At 42.0% G+C, this 19,055-nt stretch overlaps 1 protein-coding gene across 6 annotated transcripts in view; it reads right to left on the reverse strand.

Moving 5' to 3' along the window:
* Positions 1 to 19,055, reverse strand: part of HMBOX1 (homeobox containing 1) — a gene marked incomplete at both ends in the record, with an annotated part of 91,421 nt that overhangs the window by 43,616 nt on the left and 28,750 nt on the right. For all 6 annotated transcript variants that reach the window (XM_080710439.1, XM_080710436.1, XM_080710438.1 and 3 more), the window contains one exon: positions 2,128 to 2,238. In XM_080710439.1, coding sequence (XP_080566565.1) covers positions 2,128 to 2,238 — 111 coding nt within the window. The remainder of the gene's footprint in view (positions 1 to 2,127; positions 2,239 to 19,055) is intronic.

Consider the following 19,055-nt stretch of genomic DNA (forward strand, 5'->3'; position numbering starts at 1 on the left):
CCATACTAAACTTATTCTTAATCTAACATACAATGTCTATACCTAATTTTCTATAATACCTATTAAATTATTTACTAAGAAAATTCTTTTGTGCTTTAGTAAGCAGGCACCAAGGAGGTCCCTGCCTACCCAAACTCTCCATAAAAGTTTATTTTTGTCCCCAAACCCATTTTCCTTCAGTCCTTGCTATCTATTTTCCATCCTTATTATTCCTATAAAGGGTGGTGGGTGGGGCTATGCATTGATTAGCTCTGGGTCCCTGAAGTGGCAACCATGGACGCTCTTTAGTCATATAAGCTGGCCCAACTGACTGCAGGTACCACGTCAGGATTTTCCTCAAAAGACTCAGCATCTATAAACAACTGTAACTGTTTCCGTTTCTACTAGTCAGATTCTTACTCTTTGGGACTTGATGAATTTCTGAGCACTTCCCAGGTTTCTTAATACCCTTTCTCCTAACATCTTCATATGCAAAGAACAGCTTGTCTCATTGAGACCACCCAGACTGTCAAACCGCTCGAGGGACCTGGGCCTCACCTCAGTAGTTAAGAGATACCATTACAGACTTGTTAATTTTCTTAGGTTTGATGATCGAGATTGTAGCTATGTAGGAAATTATTTTTATCCTTTGGGGGGCAAATGCTAAATACACATACAAATAAATCGTAATGTGCATTCATTTATTTTATAGAGACAAAGCAAATACAGCAAACTATTCACGATGCTGAATCTACAAGGAGGTGAACAGGCATTTGTTGTACCAAGCTTTCAAGTTCTCTGGACATCTGAAACACTTCAAAACAAATCCTGGGGAAGAATAAATTTTTTGAAAATTCACTGCGCACTAAGCCAAACATGAGAAGGGAGGGGTGAGGGGAGGGGGTGGGAATGGAGGAAGAGCCAAGTGAGTGATGCGTGCACGTACGCCTCTACCATCGTGTGCCCCATTAACATTTATGACTACAATGCACCAATAAGAAATTAACCATTGCTGAGAGGTTGACATTGTCTATTCTGTTTGTTTGGTCTGGGGATTTTGGATAGAAAATGTGATCTTTGGGGGAAAAAAAGTCTTGAGCTGGGTATGGTAATGCATGCTTGTAATCCCAGTACTTGGGAAGGTTGAGATTGGAGGATCAAAAGGAAATGAGACTCTTAGCAACCTAGCGAGACCCTGTCTCAGAATGAAAGTAAAACGGATGGCGGTATAGCTCAAAGATAGAATTCCCCTGGGTTCACTCCCCAATAAGGCACACACGTGCACGCACGCACGCACCCATGCACGCGCCCTGTACGGCACTCTTATTCCCATCTCAGAGCCAGCGCTATTATTATTCAATGGTCCCACCGGCCATGTAGCCTCTGCAGGGCTTTACGGCAGGAGCTACAGACCTCAGTCATACGGCTGCACTGCAGAGCAAGCCAAGGCCATCTCCTGTGCTATGTGAAGACTGACAGTCCCACCACTTCACCTTTGCTTTATAGAGCACTCGTTCAAAGTACCTCGCGGGAAAGCTGCCTTATTCTCAACAAGTCCAGAATCAGAAGTTTTGTGATTTGCTTTTCCTTTAAGGTTTCATTCTGCTTTCCCACCACTGCTGCTCCTGAGAATCATCAAGAACAGTCTCATCTTAAATCCCACACATTCATTACCCAGGCCATGAGAACTAGAAAGAAAATGCAACACACATTCATTACCCAGGCCGTGTGAACTAGAAAAAATCAGTAGAAGTCACTAAGCACAGTATGGCATCAACTAAACAAAACAAGATTCCTCCAGAACAGAGAGATACGCAACCTTCCGTGTGTACCTATAGTTGGGGAGAAGAACACCAGCCCCGACATGCACGAACATCTTTCAAACCGTTGCTGAGTGTCACATAACCTGGAAGCAAGGGCGTGGCCTAGAGGAAAGACTGTAAAGTAATAGATAATAAACTAGAAATTGCTGCAATCAGGGCTTAGGGTTTTCAGTTATAAAGGTTTTCGCTGTTGCTGCTGTCGGCATAAAGGAACAACAGCGAAGTGGGTACCTACCTTGCTGACAAGCCAGCGCACGGATTCACTGAAATAATCAACACGCTTGTCCTGCTGCAGACGCAACGAATAAAAGGAAGTGACATTTACCAGGGTTGGTCTTCTCCAGCTGATACCATCGGTAAAATGCTCTTTTCTTCTGTTCACTCAGGTCTGATCCCTGTTGCAACAGCCAATGGGAGATCCGGCTCTGGCTTATACCTAGGGAGGAAAAAGAAAGAGCTGTCGGGCACTGGCTTGGCAGGCGACGGGGCTCCTGTGGGCCTGGGTCGCGGTGCTTTCTGTGTTTCTCCATGAGGAAGCTGCAACTTGAGCCATCCCCTTAACGGTGGGCTGACTGCACTGGCTAGGACGTGCTCAGAAGTGATCTCTAGCGCTCAAAGCACTCTATGAACCAAGTCTTGACAGGGGGCTCTAAAATTAATCTCCAGACTAGGTCTATGAATAGGAGATAAGGGAAGAGATTCCTAAGAAAGACTTATTTGTCAGAAGTTGATTGCATGTGGGCTCCTTCAACCACCACTGCACTTTATCCACAGCTGGCTTAGAATACTGTGTGTGTGTGTGTGTGTGTGTGTGTGTGTGTGTGTGTGTGTGTGTGTGTAATAGTAGTCGTTGAGCAACAGTAGTAATAGTAGTATTGGGGATTGAACCCAGGGGCATTCTACCTCCTAGCTACACCCTCAGCCCTTTTTAATTTCTTTTATTTTGAAACGGGGGCTCACTGAGTTGCTGAGGACCTGGCTAAGTTGTGGAGGCTGGCTGCTAACCTGGGACCCTCCTGTCTTAGCCTGTCAAGTACTGGGATTACAAGCATGTGCCACCACGCCTGGATAGAATATTAGAATTTTTAACAGATAATGCATGGAGGGAAAATCAAGTCAGCAAGTTTTTCTACTCATTACTGGTACTGATTACAAGATTTAGAAGCTAGGAAAGAAAAAGTCATTGAGAAGGCTATTTTCAATGTTTTTTGGCTTATTTCTTAATTCATTTAGGCATTTTTTAGACTTACTATCCTGAGTACAGAGAAGTAAAAATTGGCAGATTTTTAGACTTATGTGGCAATATGACCTCTAAAGAGATCTCAGCAGCTAAAATCATTCTCCCCATACTTTTCCCCACTAATGAAGCAGAACAGAAAGCAGTCATTCTCTGTTATCACTCAGGAGTCCTGTAAAGAACCTCCACATCTGAAAATAAGAAGGTGTGTCCATGAAAACTGATGTTCCTTCTGGTCATTAGAGCTATTCTAAAAACGGAGTGATTCAGTATTTATCTGGCAAAAGCAAAGAATTCTGGGGGGAAAAACCACTGTCTTTTGAGTCCACGAGGTGCTTTCCAAAAGACCACTCAGCTGTGACAGTCACCAAGGTCCAGCCCTGCTGAGGATTACTATGGTGACTGGCATTGCTGGATGCCGCCCGTGCCACACGATGGGGAGCTCAGCAGGAAGGGGGTGCCCAGGAAGGAGGCCCAGCTCCTAGCAGGGGAAGCAGGAGGTCGGCAATCATGTTTAATTCACTAAAAGCAGGCCCTAGAGATGTGAGGCTATAGTGCACCAATAAGAGAAAAAAACAAAAACGAATTTGAAAAACTAAAAAAAAAAAAAAAAAAACTTTGTTTAAAGCAAATTTGAGAAAGTGGGGGGGTGGAGTATTAAGAAAGACTTCAAGCAAGGTTCCTGGGCTGGAGACATGTTTTGCTTTCAAAGGGCAGAATGAAACAGTTTTCTGAAGCCTGAGGCCCATGAGACACGGTGCTTCGGGTCTGTTCTAAGAGCACGGGGGTCATCCCAGATAACCGGTCACCTGTGTTTAGCAAAGCCTTCTTCAAAGCCTGGTATCGGATGTTAGGTATTTCTTACATTGCTGTTACATAGGATTGAAGAAAACAACCACTTACTACCATGAAATTAAGACTGATTTTCATGTCAACAAAATTTTACATGAATTCTTTTTTTGTGTGAGGTACTGGGGATGGAACCCAAGGGAATTCTACCTCCGAGCTACTCTCCCAGCCCTATTTTTGAGTCTTTTTAGTTTTTGAAACAGGGTCTCACTGAGTTGTGAAGGGCCTAAGTAGCTGAGGCTGTTCGCACACCGCCATCCTCTAGTCTCCACCTCCTAAATGCTATGAATTCTATTTTATATAAATTCTTTATATTGGTACCATACAACTCAAAACCAGAAAATCTGGGGAAAGTCTGTTAAGAAAAACATATACGAGTTCTGTTAGGTTGTTCTAATAGTAAATGTTCTTCCCACAGTCAGATCACACATAACGCAAACTACAGAGCCCGCAGGCTACAAAGCTACCAGGTTCTATTGCTTTAGAGGGAGAAGCCAAAAGGACATTAAATGACAGTGTATTGCATCACAAAGTAGTGGCAGGCTTTTAAAAAGGTTTTCAAAAAGCTATTAAAAAGGCAAACTACAGTGCGCTTGGTGGCGCACGCTTGTAATCCCAGCATCTGGGAGGCTGAGACCGGAGGATCGCGGTTCGCAGACAGCCTACTGCTTAGTGAGGCCCTTTGCAACTCAGTGAGACCCTGTTTCAAAATAAAGAATAAAAATAAAAATAGGGCTGTGGGTGTAGCTTGGAGGTTGAATGCCCCTGGGTTCCATCCCCAGTAATAAAAAAAAAAAAAAACAAACAAAACAAAAAAAAAAAACTATAACAACAAAAAACAAAAGTCAACCAAATAAAAAGCCATCAATACAGAGTTAGCAAGAACACAGCACACATGGGATCTCAGCTATTTAGTATAGCCTCCCACAACTTAGTGAGAACCTGTTTCAAAATAAAGAATAAAAAATAGGGCCGGGGATGTAGCTTGGAGGTAGAATTCCCCTGGATTCAATTCTCAGTACTGCAATAAATAAATAAATAAATAAATAAATATAAAAAATAGGGCTGGGGGTCTAGCTCAGAGGTAGAATGCGCCTGGTTGTTCAATCCCAACTACAAAACAACAACAAAGATACAACTCTATATAGTTTCAGAAAAAATAACGTAACAGGATAAATTTTAATTACACCTTTTATAAGAATTTTCTCTGTTTTATCAATATGGAAAGATGCTCATGATATAAGTGAAAAAGTATATAAAGTACATACTTTATGAATGTATAATTTTATGTAATTTATACTTAAGATTATATGGTAATAGAAGCTTAAACATAACCAAGAACCCACACTATAAATTTAGAGTGATAAACTTTTCATACATTCCCACCTCTATATTGTTTGTATAACCTGCCTATAAAGATACACTAATGTAATTTTTAGCTTTTCACCCTACATAATACATACTTTATTAGTTGTTTAGCAAACACTGCAATTAGGTTAAAGCTGCCCTCTCCCGCTCTACTCTCTCAGGTAAGCAAATGAACTACGTAAATGCATGTTATTCCACATTTTTTCTATGTGCAACTGTGAACTTAACAAAACAAAGGAAGAGGAAAGTAATACAGATTACCTCCCATCTCATCTTTTGTGTATAGAGACTTCTTCACCATAAATTTAATTTGTTTTCATAAAGTAAATGAAAAAAAAATAATAAACTAGTAAAGCAGGTAATTTTCCCAGAAGAGACATTCTATATAAAATGATTTTAAAATCCAGGCATGGTGACATATATCTGTAACCCCAGTACTTGAGAGGCTGAGACAGGAGGATTTCAGATCAGCCCCAGCGACTTAGTGAGACCTTGTTTTAAAATAAAAAATAAAAGAGGGCTGAGGTAGAGCTTGAAGGCAGAATGCCCTTGAGTTCAATCCCCAGAACCCTCCCCCACACACACCCAAAAGGGGGAAAAAGTGAAAAAATTTTTAAATTACACCTTTTATAAGAATTTCCCTTAGCAGCCCGCTGACAGTAAGTCTCCCTGAGCTCATCCCTCCGGGGCTGGTTTGGCCCTCAGCTCACATGGCATCTGAATCCCCTGAAGCCTCTCTTTACCGCTGGCCTTGCTATGGTGAATCAAGTACAGGAGAAACTTCCCTGACTCCCCTACTTTCTACTGCTGAAGGGAACCTCTCTGTCCACGAGTTTTCCCTCCCCAGAGCTTCCTCTTTTCTACCTTTCAAGGGCAGAAGAAAAATTCACATATAACCTGCGCACACTGGGAGACTTCAACAAACCCCTGATTAGTCCCCCCCCCCCAATTAGTTTCTTTCCTGCAAAAAGTAATTCCACTTATTCAGAAGAGGAAACGGCCTTTCTGCGGCCCATTCCCATCAGTTCGGAGCTGGGCTTCAGCGGGCGCCTTCCAGTCCCTCAACGCCCCGCTCCCTTCCACTAGAGGGCGCCCCGCCACAGCCCATGCCTCTCGAGGCCTCCGGCACTACTAGTGTACATGTTTCTTTTCCTCCCGTTTGCTGTGAGTGTGACACTGGCTGCTCACTCTCCTTCATCCTTGGGCACTGGATGTGACTCCTTCCAGGCGTCACTTTGCTTAGCTTCAGGGCTGCTTTGCTAGCTCCCTCCCCGTTAGTGGTCCCAGGGTTCCTTAGCACCTTCTCTATACACTCAGCCTTTGGTCATCTCAATTTCCAACCATCACGATCTAAAATGTCATCTAAGTGCCAAAGACATTCAGGGTAACAGATTAGTCTTTCAGACCAGCTGCTACATAGCAGATGAGAATTTCCCATGTGTCCTCAATATAGTAGGTTTAATTCCTTTTATCGGTGGGGGGGGGGTGCTGGGAACTGAACCAGGGACATTCTACATGTCTTTTAGAGTTTTAAAACAGGGTCCCACTACGTTGCTGAGAAGCTTGCTAAGTGGCTGAGGCTGCACTTGAACCTGCGATCCTCCTTCATCCTTTCAAGGCATGCTCCACTATGCCCAGCCAATCATGATCGTAGTCCTGGATCTGCTCTCGCTCCTGGGTTCCCCTTCTCAATTTCACCTCTCACTGGACTCCTCCCGGCAACCCTCCCATGCCTGATAAATCTCATTTTTTTCTTCCCCTAAACTTCTCTGAGTGTTTTCCAGGCCTCACGCCTGCATTTGGAGTTGCAGCCTCCTTTACTGGACCCTGCAGTACCTGGGAACAGAGCAGGCAGTGAAGGACCACAGAATCCTCACGGCGAGCTCCTTGTTAACTAGTGTATCATTTCACTTTGAAAAGTGGAACTTCCAGAGAGCTGCTATCACCTCTATAATTTAGCCTCCGTCACACATGCAGATACACAGGTTTTTAACATACACCTATTTAGGGAACTGTCCTCACATAACGCCTTGGAATTTCCTCTGTAGCACATTATAAAGCCATCTCAATCGAAGAGCCCCTTGCACGGCATACATGCATCGATGAGACACTTATCTAAGCTGTGTGTCTGGAACACACCTATACTCCCAGCCACTTTAGAAGCTGAGGCCGCAGGATCTCAAGTTTGAGGTCAATCTGGGCAGGGTAGCGAGACGCTATGGAAAAGTAAAATCAGAAAGGTTGGGAATATAGTTCAGTGGTAGAACACCGAGCATGCGTGAGAGCCCGGGTTTAATTTCCAGTTACTGCTAATGTTTTACTATTATAAATAATGATCCAACAATACTCTGTATTTCTTTGTTCACTTGAACAATTATTTCTTTATGGCTGATTGACAGTAATAAAAGTTTTTCTTTCTAGTATATGAGCATCTTTTAAGTTTGAGACATATGTCACCAAATTGACCCCAGAGAATATTGGATTCAATTTTATACTCTAATAGTGATGAAAAATGCTTCCTTATTTTCAACACTATTGAATATTATGAAACTTCTTTAAAAAGCGTTTCATTTTATAAACATAATACATATTCATTATTTAAAACCAAATCTAGGCTGGGCAAGGTGGAGAACGCCTGTAATCCCAGTACGTGGGAGGCTGAGACCGGAGGTTCACAGGTTGGAGGCCAACTCAGCCACTTGGTGAGCCTTTGTTTCAAAATACAAAATAGCCGGGCGTGGTGGCGCACGCTTGTCATCCCCGCGCTTGGGAGGCGGAGACAGGAGGACCGCACAGGTTTGAAGCCAGACACGCTGGCTTAAGAGACCCTGTTTCCAAATAAAAATATATTTAAAAAATAGGTCTGGGAGTGTAGCCCAGAGGTAGAAGGGCTTCCAGGAACCCCAGTACCACCAAAACAAACAAACAAAAACAAAAAACAAAAATAAACTAGGGGTGAAAGTATAGGTCAGAAGGAGAATATCCCTGAGTTCAATCACACACACACACAAATTTAAGGTGGGGGCTGAGGATGTAGTTCAGTGGTGGAGTACCCTGGGGTACAGTCCTCACTACTAATAAATAAATGCATAGTTTAATTCATGAGGGAGAAATAATTAAAAAACGCAAGTGTGTCAAATAACAGACCCCCAAAACTCACAAAGGAAAATTAGGCAAGAACTGGAAAAAACCCATAATTCAACAATTACAGTCAGAGATATCAATACCCCGCCTTGAAGAGATACAACTGTCCAGAGGATCAACAAGGACACAGACACATGAACATTAGCCAATCCAGACCCAACAAATATCTACACACCGTTCACCCAACAGCAGCAGCGAACATTCGTCTCAAATGTATACAAAAAAAACCACCCACTTTATGGAATGGAGTGTTAGCCAATTCTAGAATAAAGAAGAAAGCCCATTAAAATCTTTGAAGTACAGGGGAAACAAGGAGCATGAGAAACAGCCTCCAGAGCAGACCACGGGTTAGGCCATAAGACAATCACTGGTCTTTTTTTTTTTTTTTTTTTTTTTTTGCGGTACTGGGGATGGAACCCAGGGGCATTCTGCCTCTGGGCTACACCCTCAGCCCTATCTTTTTTCTTTTTATTCTTAATTTTGAAACAGAATCTCACTGAGTTGCAAAGGGCCTCACAAAGTAGCTGAGGCTGGCTGTGAACCGCGATCCTCCTGTCTCCGCCTCCCAAAGGCTGGAGTGACAAGCGTGCGCCACCATGCCCAGCTAGAATGGAATATTTTTTAGTGATACAAACTACGACACAGATGAACTAGAAAACATTATGCCAAGTGAAGGAAGCCAGACACAAACGTTCACATACTGTGTGAATGCCCACAACCTTCTATAGATAAAGCGGCTGAGCCAATACGTACATGTGTGTCTGTTGGGCTGGGCCTGGGGCGGTGCAGGAGTGACAGCAGGTGAACACGGGACTTCTGCGCGAACCGTGTCTATACAGGATGTTCTGTTTTTGTGAGTCCACCCCATGGACTGTTAACTTTTAAACAAAAGATCCTGGGTTGGAATTTTATAAATAAGATGCTTACAGGGACATTTATTCCATCTACATGATGTAGGTATCAGTAGGGGTAGGTATCAGTATCCATCGCTTCCTTTGTTTTGACCCAGAATTCTTTATTGTTTTGGTCTGTTTTGAGAGTCTAGCTATTGCTTCATTGAAGAGTTTTCCCTCTATTTTGCTTTATTTTTATGTTTTTTCTTGGTTTTTATGAAGAGAAGTAGAACGGAAGTATCCTTCAGTCTCCTAAAGTTTGATTTGATTGGCAACCCCCATATCCCATTAACTTATTTTTGTTTGTTTTGTCTTTTTGTGTGTGTGTGGTTCTGTGGATTGAACCAAGGGGCATCCGGACTGAGCTACACCCCTAGCCCTATTTTGTTTTATTTTTTACTTTGAATCAAAGCCCTGAGAGCCTCGGCAAGTTGCTGAGGCTGGCTTGGAACCTGCGGTCCTTCTGTCTCAGCCTCCAAGTACTGGGCCTACAAACATTTGCCACAATACCCAGCTCGCCCATTATCTTATGATTGAACTCTTCTTATTTAATTTTCTAAGAGGCTTCAAATCTTAGTGTGTTTATTGGTAATTTATATTTTATCTCATCTGAGTTACACACTAATACCCTTTGCAAATCTTTAGGTTACCTGTTGCTTTCCTAATCAACTGTAGGGATTCTTTTGATATATCCTAGACATCAAGCTTCCACTCTGTACGCTACAAATAGCTTTCGGTGTGAATCCTGTCTAGAGCATCTTTTATTGGATATACGCCTAAAGTTTTGTACCGATAAATCCATCCAATTTTATCTTTTGGGTTTTATATATTAGGGAAGTCTTTCCTACCTTAAAATAACAAAAATATTCAATCCGGGCATGGTGGCACACACTTGTAATCCCCGCGCTTGGGAGGCTGAGACAGGAGGATCGCGCAGGTTCGAAGCCAGCCTCAGCTACTTAGTGAGGCTCTCAGCAACTTAGTGAGACCCTGTTTCCAAATAAAATATAAAATAGGTCTGGGAGTAGAAAAGCCCCTGGGTTCCACCCCCAGTACCACAAAAAATAAATAAATAAAAATAAAAATAAAGAAATAACAAAAAATCCATATTTTATTCTTTATTCCATATGGAAACTGAAGTTTTTTTCCTGGCTTGATGTTGATATCCATTTTATTTTTTCATTTTTAAACAGACAGTAAATAAGGCCGGATGTGGTGGTGCACGCTTGTAATCCCTGCTCTTGGGAGGTGAAGACTCGAGGATCGCGCAGGTTCGAAGCCAGCCTCACTGGCTTAAGAGACCCTGTTTCCAAATAAAAATATAAAATAGGTCTGGGAGTGTAGCCCGGAGGTAGGAGGGCTTCCAGGAACCCTGGGCTCCATCCCCAATAGGAACAACAACAACAAGAATGCTCTGTAGGCACGGCGGTGCGTGCCTACAGCACATGTGCTTGGAAAGCTGAAACAGAAGGGACCCTCGAGCCTAGCAGTTTGGGGACAGTGTGGGCAACACACAGAAACCCTTTCTCAAACACGCAAACAAACTAAACAGCTCTTCTTGGTAGATATTATTAGTCCCATTTTCTAGATGAAGAAAATGAAGATGAAGACACTTATTCAACAACGTGCCCAAAGTTATACACTACGAAGTCACACCCAAAGCCATATTTGGGCCCAGAGCCCCCTCAGAGCCCTTCTTCTGGGCCCATTCCACGCATCCCCTCTCTACTGAACTGCGATGTTCAGAAGACATATGCTAGGAACGCGAGCAAATGAGTCAACTCCTTTGGTCTCGGTTTCTCCTCTAACTGAGGAAGTTCACACCTGATTCTCAAATATACAAAGCAGTTAACAAAGCATCTAGCACTTGCTAAGTGTTAGGTAAATGAGAGCCAAAAATGAAAACTAAAAATAAAGAGGCTTCGCAGGCGGGTGCGCACTAGTAAAAAGCGCCACTGGCTACTGGCCTGGCTTCCAGGGCCACACCGGGTACAGGTCCAGCATGACAAGGACGTGGAGCCAGAGGCTGAAACATGTGGTCACACAGTGGTGTAAGAAGTAGCATTAAAATTATTATGCGTGACAATTACTTTAAAACATAACACTTGGACAATTCAAAGATGCTATCTCCTGGAAAAATCAAGAAAAACGCCCTAAAAAACTATTTAGCAGTGAAAAGGCTTGGGAATAAGGGACTATCTTTATGTTAAAAAACTGTCAAAGGAGAAAGGACATTTTTAAGAAAATGACATATTCTGGTTTTGTGTTTTTGTTTTGTTTTGTTTTGGAGGGAGGTAGGCCCTGAGAATTGAACCCAGGTGCATTCTGTCTCTGAAGTACACCCCCAGCCTTTTTTATTTTTTACTTTGAAACAGGGCCTCATTCAGTTACTGAGGGTCGTGCTAAGTTGCTGGGGCTGGCCTCAAGTCTGTGATTCTCGGATTCTATTTACTAAAACGAATCAAAGCACGAAACGAAAGATCACGTTAAGAATGTTTCTTAGAGTTCCCATGAAAAGCCCGGGGCAATACTACATTGGACATATACTCTAAGATGAATGTGTTAAAAACTAACCTGTTGTCCAAGATCTGATTGTGAGACCTAGAGACAGGTCCCTGGATATTTTAAAAACTACTATAGGAAGTGAAATCTCACAGCACGGCTAGTAAAACTACGATGCTTCGTCCTAGTTAAACTGATCAAGGACACGAAGGAAAGACTATTGCCGTATCTTAAGCTAATTCAAATTGGTTTGTCATTTGTAATCCTGTTATTTTAGGCAACTGGCAAGAAGAAACCATTCCTGTCAAGAATAAAACCACATAGGAAAGTGCTAGCCATCTAAGGTATTAAAGGCTCAGTCATTTCCACTGCTTTGTAATCCATTCTGCTGGCTTCAGGACAAGGTACAACCCTATAGCATTAGGTGGTATTAAGTCATAACCAATGGAAGACATTCACCATAATAAAAAATAGTCTACACCACGTCTTTGGGAGGCTGAGACCAGAGGATCACGGTTTGCGGACAGCCTCAGCTATTTAGTGAGGTCCTTTGCAACTCAATGAGACCCTGTTTCAAATTAAAGAATAAAAAATAGGGCTGGGGGTATAGCTTGGAGGTAGAATGGCCCTGGGTTCCATCCCCAGTACTGAAAAAACAAAACAAAAAAGATAGTCTCAAGTTACAGAAATTTAAGAAAGAAGTAATACAAGTTCTATACCAACTCTTCTAGAAAATACAAGAGAAGGGGATATTTTCTTTTTATCTTATAAGGTCAACATTACCATAACAAAACCAGACATGGACATTACAGGAATAGGAAATAATAAAAATTAAAAAGAACCATAAACCCAGAATAACCCTCATGGACATAAATGTAACCATTCTTAATAAAATGCCAGCAAAGTGAATAATATAAAAGAACATAGTATATCATAACTGAATAGGGTTTTTCCAAAATGCAAATCAATTTAACTAACCATATCAACAAAGACTACAAAAGAAAAATCATGTATTCATTTCAATAGATGCAGAAAAAGCATTTGCCAAAATACAACGTCTATTTGCAATTTAAAAATTCTTGAATGAGAAACAAAAGGGAACTTTCCTTGAAAGAAAAACCAAATAAAAGGCACTTATGAAAACCTACGGGCAAGATCTTAATGGTGGAAGATGAATGCTTGTTCCCTGAGACTATGAACTAGGCACAGGCCTCTACTTTCAGCTGGGTGTGGTGGCACAAACTTGTACTCCTAGTACCTGGAGGCCGAGAAAGGGGACCTCGGTTCACAGCCAGCCCCAGTGCTTAGTGAGGCCTTGTTTCAAAATAAAAAGAATAAAATTGGGCTGGGGATGTAGCTCGGAGGTAGATGCCCCTGGGTTCCATCTCCAAGACACTCTCCCAACACGCGCGCGCGCGCACACACACACACACACACACACACACACACACACGGTATCTACTTTCACTGCGTACGATTGAACTGGCAATTTAAGACAATATGGTAAGAAAAGAAAATGAAAGAAACATACACTGAAAAGGAAAAGGTAAAATCACCTCTATTCATAGATAATTGTCTATGTACAAACCCCTAAACATTTAATTTTTAAAAAGCTACTAGAACAAATAAATGAATTAAGTAAGGTCAAAGAACATAAGGCACCAAAAGCAACTGTTCAATGATACAAGAAACTAGACACTGAGATAAAAAACAGTACCAGTATAATAGCAAGAAAATATAAAATAGAGAGAAACTTAAGAAAATTACAAGACTTGTAACAAACACTACTAACATAGTTGAAAAAAATAAAAAAGACCTAAAAAAGGAGATACAAGCCGGGCGTGGTGGCGCATACTTGTAATCCCCGCGCTTGGGAGGCAGAGACAGGAGGATCGCGCAGGTTCAAAGCCAGCCTCAGCTGGCTTAAGAGACCCTGTTTCCAAGTATAAAATAGGTCTGGGAGTGTAGCCCGGACGTAGAAGGGTTCCGTCCCCAGTACCACCGATACAAAAAAAAAGTAGATACAACATGTTATGGATTCAGACCCAACATAATTAAGTTGTCAACTCCTAATAACCACACTGATCTACATATTTAACATAAACTGAACTGCAAACTAACTATAAATATGCTCTTTTGTAGAAACTAAAAAGTAGATTCTAAAATGTATATGGAAATATAAAAGATCCAGAATGTCAACAGTGATCCTAAAAGAGAAAAACAAAGTTAGAAGAAAACATACTTTTTTATTTTTGGTGGTACTGGGGGTGGAACAGGGGCTTTCTACCTCCGGGCTATACTCGCAGACCTATTTTATACTTTACTTGGAAACAGGGTCTCACTAAGTTGCTGAGAACCTCACTAAGTAGCTGAGGCTGGCTTCGAACCTATGCGATCCTGTCTCAGCCTCCCAAGCGCTGGGATTACAAGTGTGCACCACTATGCCAGCTTGAAAACATACTTTTTTATTTCAAAATTTACTGTAAATCTACAATAACCTACAGTTTTTATATTGGTATAGGAATAGACATAAAGATCAGTTAGGTGTAGTGGTACATGCCTGTAACGCCAGTACTTGGGAAGCTAAGACAGGAGAACTGCTGTTTTGAGGCCAACCTCAGCAATTTAGAATGCCTCTCAGCAACTCAGTGAAACCCTGTTGCAACATTTTTTAAGAAGTCCTGGGGATATACAATAGACTTAGAATACCCCTGGGTTCAATTTTCAGTACAAAAAAAAAAAAAAATTAAAAGATTTGACGCACATATCTCCAAAGAAGATATGTAAATAGCAAATAACCATATAAAAAGATGCTTAACATCAGCTACATAATGAAGCCCTTTGCAACTCAGTGAGACCCTGTTTCAAAATAAAGAATAAAAAATAAGCTGGCATGGTGGCACACGCTTGTAATCCCAGCAGTTGGGAGGCTGAGAGAGGAGGATCACGGTTCGCAGACACCCTCAGCTACTTAGTAAGGCCCTTAGCAACTTAGTGAGAACCTGTTTCAAATTAAAGAATAAAAAATAGGGCAGGGGGTGTAGCTGGGAGATCAAATGCCCTTGAGTTCCATCCTCAGACTCGCTAAATAAATAAATAAATAAATAATATTTAGGGCTGGGGGTGGGGGGAATAGCTCAGAGGTAGTATGCCCCTGGATTCCATCTCCAGTACTGCAAAAATAACAACAACAAAAAGATGCTTAACATAGTCATTAGGAATATGCAAAATAAAATCAGAGACAGACAGACAGACAGACAGACTAACATTATTATATAAGCACTGGATAGGCTACATTTAAAGAGAAACACACTGAATGCTGATCAGCATAGAACAACTGGACACCCATACATTGTTGCTGGAAAGAGAAATGTTACAGCCACATTTGGGGAAAGTTTGGTAGTGTCTTTAAAAGTTAAACATACAGCGGGGCGTGGTGGCGCACGCTTGTCATCCCCGCGCTTGGGAAGCAGAGACAGGAGGATCGCGCAGGTTCGAAACCAACCGCGCTGGCGTAAGAGACCCTGTTTCAAAAATATAAAAATAGGTCTGGGAGTATAGCCTGGAGGTAGAAGGGCTTCCAGGAACCCCAGTACCACCAAATAAAATAAAATAAAATAAAATAAAATAAAATAAAAGTTAAACATACATACTTATACCATCAAACCCACAATCCCAGTGTTAGGTTCATAAAAATACATACCCACCAGACATATGTTCATAGCAGCTTCATAACAACCAAATTCACAACAACTGAACCCTGGAAACAATCCCAATGTCTACTAACTGATTAGTGGTTACACTAACATGCTTCTATTCGTGCAACGGAATAGTACTCAGCAGTTAAGATTTATAAACTACTAATACATGTAGGAACATTGATAAATCTCAAAAACATCATGCTAAGTGAAAACAAAAAAGGCAGACCCAAAGGCGCGCAGCGTGTGATCCCGCCCCGCCAGGGGCTGTGAGAAGGCAGCTGAGCGGCTGCAGGGACTGGGGCGCAGAAGTGTTTGCAAACAGAGTAGAACTTGATCCCAGACTGCACCTGCTCTGTGTCTTGCCTTTGGTAAAGCTTATCCCACAGTATGAACCTGGTACAACTCAAGGTCTGCACTTACATGCCAATTTTATCCTAATAAAAGTGATTTAAAAATAAAGAACAAATCCACATTTGACCTACATATCTCAAGGTTTGTCTTGTCGGGATCAAATGACATAGTTGAATTTTAATGAGATTGACACATTCTGATATAAAAAGTGTTTTATAAGCCCCCCAAAACTGAGCAACTTTAAAATTTTATAGGCCTCTCAGGCATGAAGGGCACCGTTGTAATACGGTCAATCAAAGCTTCAGCTCCTTATCAGCTCCTTATCTAGCTATATTTAGCAAGTACACATGATTAAGTCTAGCAAGCCTTTCTGACAAAACAAATAATTTGTGGTAACTGATATTAATCCTCTGCGTTAAGGTCCATCACTAGTCAAACATTAAAGAGTTAAGAGGGTGATTCTTTGTACATAAAGTACCATATCTAGAGTTTTTAAATGGCACTTATTCTCTTCAGAGATACCTTCTGCAGGGAGCTCTTGATATCAGTACCTGAACTACCCTGAACTTTGAGTTTTGCTATTTTATTGCACACAGACACCTTCTGACTTTCAGCCAAGGTGTCAGTGTCCCTGTTGGCTTGTTATTTATTCTAAATTATGTGTACTCAACTGTCAAAGAAACATTGATACAGGCTTTTCTCCCCGATCTCAGGAAAAAAGAACTGGGGAGAGACAAAATGAAAATTATGACCGGGGAGGAAAGGACGGCTGAGCCCAACTGTAGAAGCCACTGGGAAGACTCCAGGATAGGAATCTGGGTGAAGCAGAGGTTTCATCCCATACCTGACCTCAGCCCCTGTGACTGTACAGTCCAGGGCGCTGTGCTGGAGACGCCGCAGGCTGCAGCTGGACAGAGGATCTTGAATCACGGTGGAGAACTGACTCTTCAACCACAAAGTGTCCTCCAGAATTATATTCCAATTTCTCAGCCGTCACCAAAGTGTGAAAATGTGAGCATTCAGATATGAAGGAGGCTGTCCCCAGTGTGTGGGGGAGGAGGCTGCCCCCAGTGTGTGGGGGTACAGCCTCATGTGTTGGGTTTACAAGAAATTGTTTACCAATAAACTGAAAATCACATCAAAAGTTTGTTTATTTGTTTGGTGGGACTGAGGACTGAACCCAGAGCTTCATAATGCTGGGCAAGCACTCTACTGCTGAGCTGTATCCAAGCCAAGAGAAGACCCCAAAATGCACCTGCAAAAACAGTCATATTGTTGGTAAATACAGCCCTCATGGGGCACACATCTGTAATCACTGTGCTTTGGAGGCTGAGACAGAAGAATCACATGTTCAAAGCCAGACTCAGCAAGTTAGGGAGGCTGCCAGCAACTTAGTGAGACCCTGTTTCCAAGGGAGAAAAAATAAAATAAGGCTGGAGGTGTAGCTCAGAGGTAGAATGCCCCTGGGTTCACACCCCAACACCCCCACACACAAAGGTCTTTCAAAGAAGATATAAAAAATTTCTCCTAAAAGAAACAAAAACTCTAAATCTTTTCAATTTGGAGACAGTTACTTCTCATCAATAAAAACCTATCCATTTTGTATTGAAGATAATAGATAACCTTCATATTTGAGACCTGCTTAAAACTGGTAAAATCCATTAGGTATGATAAAAATCTTGTTAAATGAGCAAGATGAATTATATGTGACTATTATAACAGGACAGCCCCATAGCCCAAGATTTATGCACTACCAAACTGTTTTTCTAACACAGATACAAATTCTATTTTTAGTAGCAACTTTACTCATAACCATCCAAACTTGAAAGCAACCAATCTATCCTCCAGTAGGTGACAGATAAACCCTGGCGTATCCACAATGGAGTATTACTCAGCACCAAAAGGAAATGAGCTGTCGAGCTAGGAAGACAGATAAACCTTAAATGCACTGTTACTAAGTGAGAGGCATTAACCTGAAGGTATACGCTATGTGACTGCATCTGTGTGTGTGTGTGTGTGTGTGTGTGTGTGTGTGTGTGTGCGCGTGCGTGCGCGCGTGCACGTGCGCGTGGTACTGGGACATTCTATGAGCAGTGGGTGCCAGGCGTTGGGGTGGGAAGGGATGAACAGACAGAGACGGAAAGCTCTCGGGCAATGAAGTATTGCACCTGCACTGCAGGGGAGGACACACGCCACTCGACAGTCTGTCCAGACCCCATGCAATGTATAACACTAAGAGGGGACCTAATGTCACCTCTGCACTGTTGGCAATGCCACGCACATACAGGTTCACTGGCTGAAACAATGCACTCTGTGGTGCTGACAGCTCCAGGGAAGGCTGTGTGTAGAAGGTGGGGTCGGGGATAAAAGACGTCTCTGTACTTTGTTCATTTTGCTATGAACCTAAAACTACTCTAGAAAAAGTCATTTTTCCCCTCCCTTTTCTTGTGGGGATGCTAATGGTGTTTGAACCCAGGGGCATTCTACCTTTGAGCGACACCTCCATCCCATTTCTATTCTGAAACATAAGCTGCTGAGGATAGCCTCAAACTTGTAATCCCATTATGTCAGTTTCCCAAGTGCTGGGATGACAGGTGTGTACCCTTTTGCCCAGTTACGCTTACTTTTTAAAGAGGTATACTGATACTATGTTTTTTTTTTTTTTTTTTTTTACTATGTCTTCTGGTTATAGAAAAGGATTAATAGAATAATTTATTCACCTCTGTAAGGAAGTTATTATATTGCATGTAGAATATTGTCATCCTTAACTTTAAAGATAGTATAAAAAGAAAGTAGCTTGAGAACAGCTGCAACACCTCTAAAACCACTTCAGAACTTGTCTCTGCACAAGCAAGTTACACAGGTAAGACACAAATCTGTTCAAAACTGCTGGAGTCTCGATGTCTGTCCAAATTCACATACTGAAAACCTTACCTCACATGTGGTATCTTGAAGGTATGCCCTTCAGGAGATCATTAGGTCACATGGGTGGAACCCTTTCGAATGAGGCTAGCTTACAAGAAAAGAGGCCCAAAGAGGCCCTCAGCTCCCACCATGTGAAGGCACAGCAGAAAGTACAGCAAGGGCCCGACACTGCACCTGCTGTGACCTCAGACTTCCCAGCCCCCAGGACCACAAGAAAGAAATTTCTACTGCTTACAAGCTGTCTATGTACCAGTATTGGGAACGGCCTAGGAAGATTTGAGAA

The sequence above is a fragment of the Muscardinus avellanarius genome, assembly GCF_963383645.1.
Source record: "Muscardinus avellanarius genome assembly, chromosome: 14".
Classification (NCBI taxonomy): domain Eukaryota; kingdom Metazoa; phylum Chordata; class Mammalia; order Rodentia; family Gliridae; genus Muscardinus; species Muscardinus avellanarius.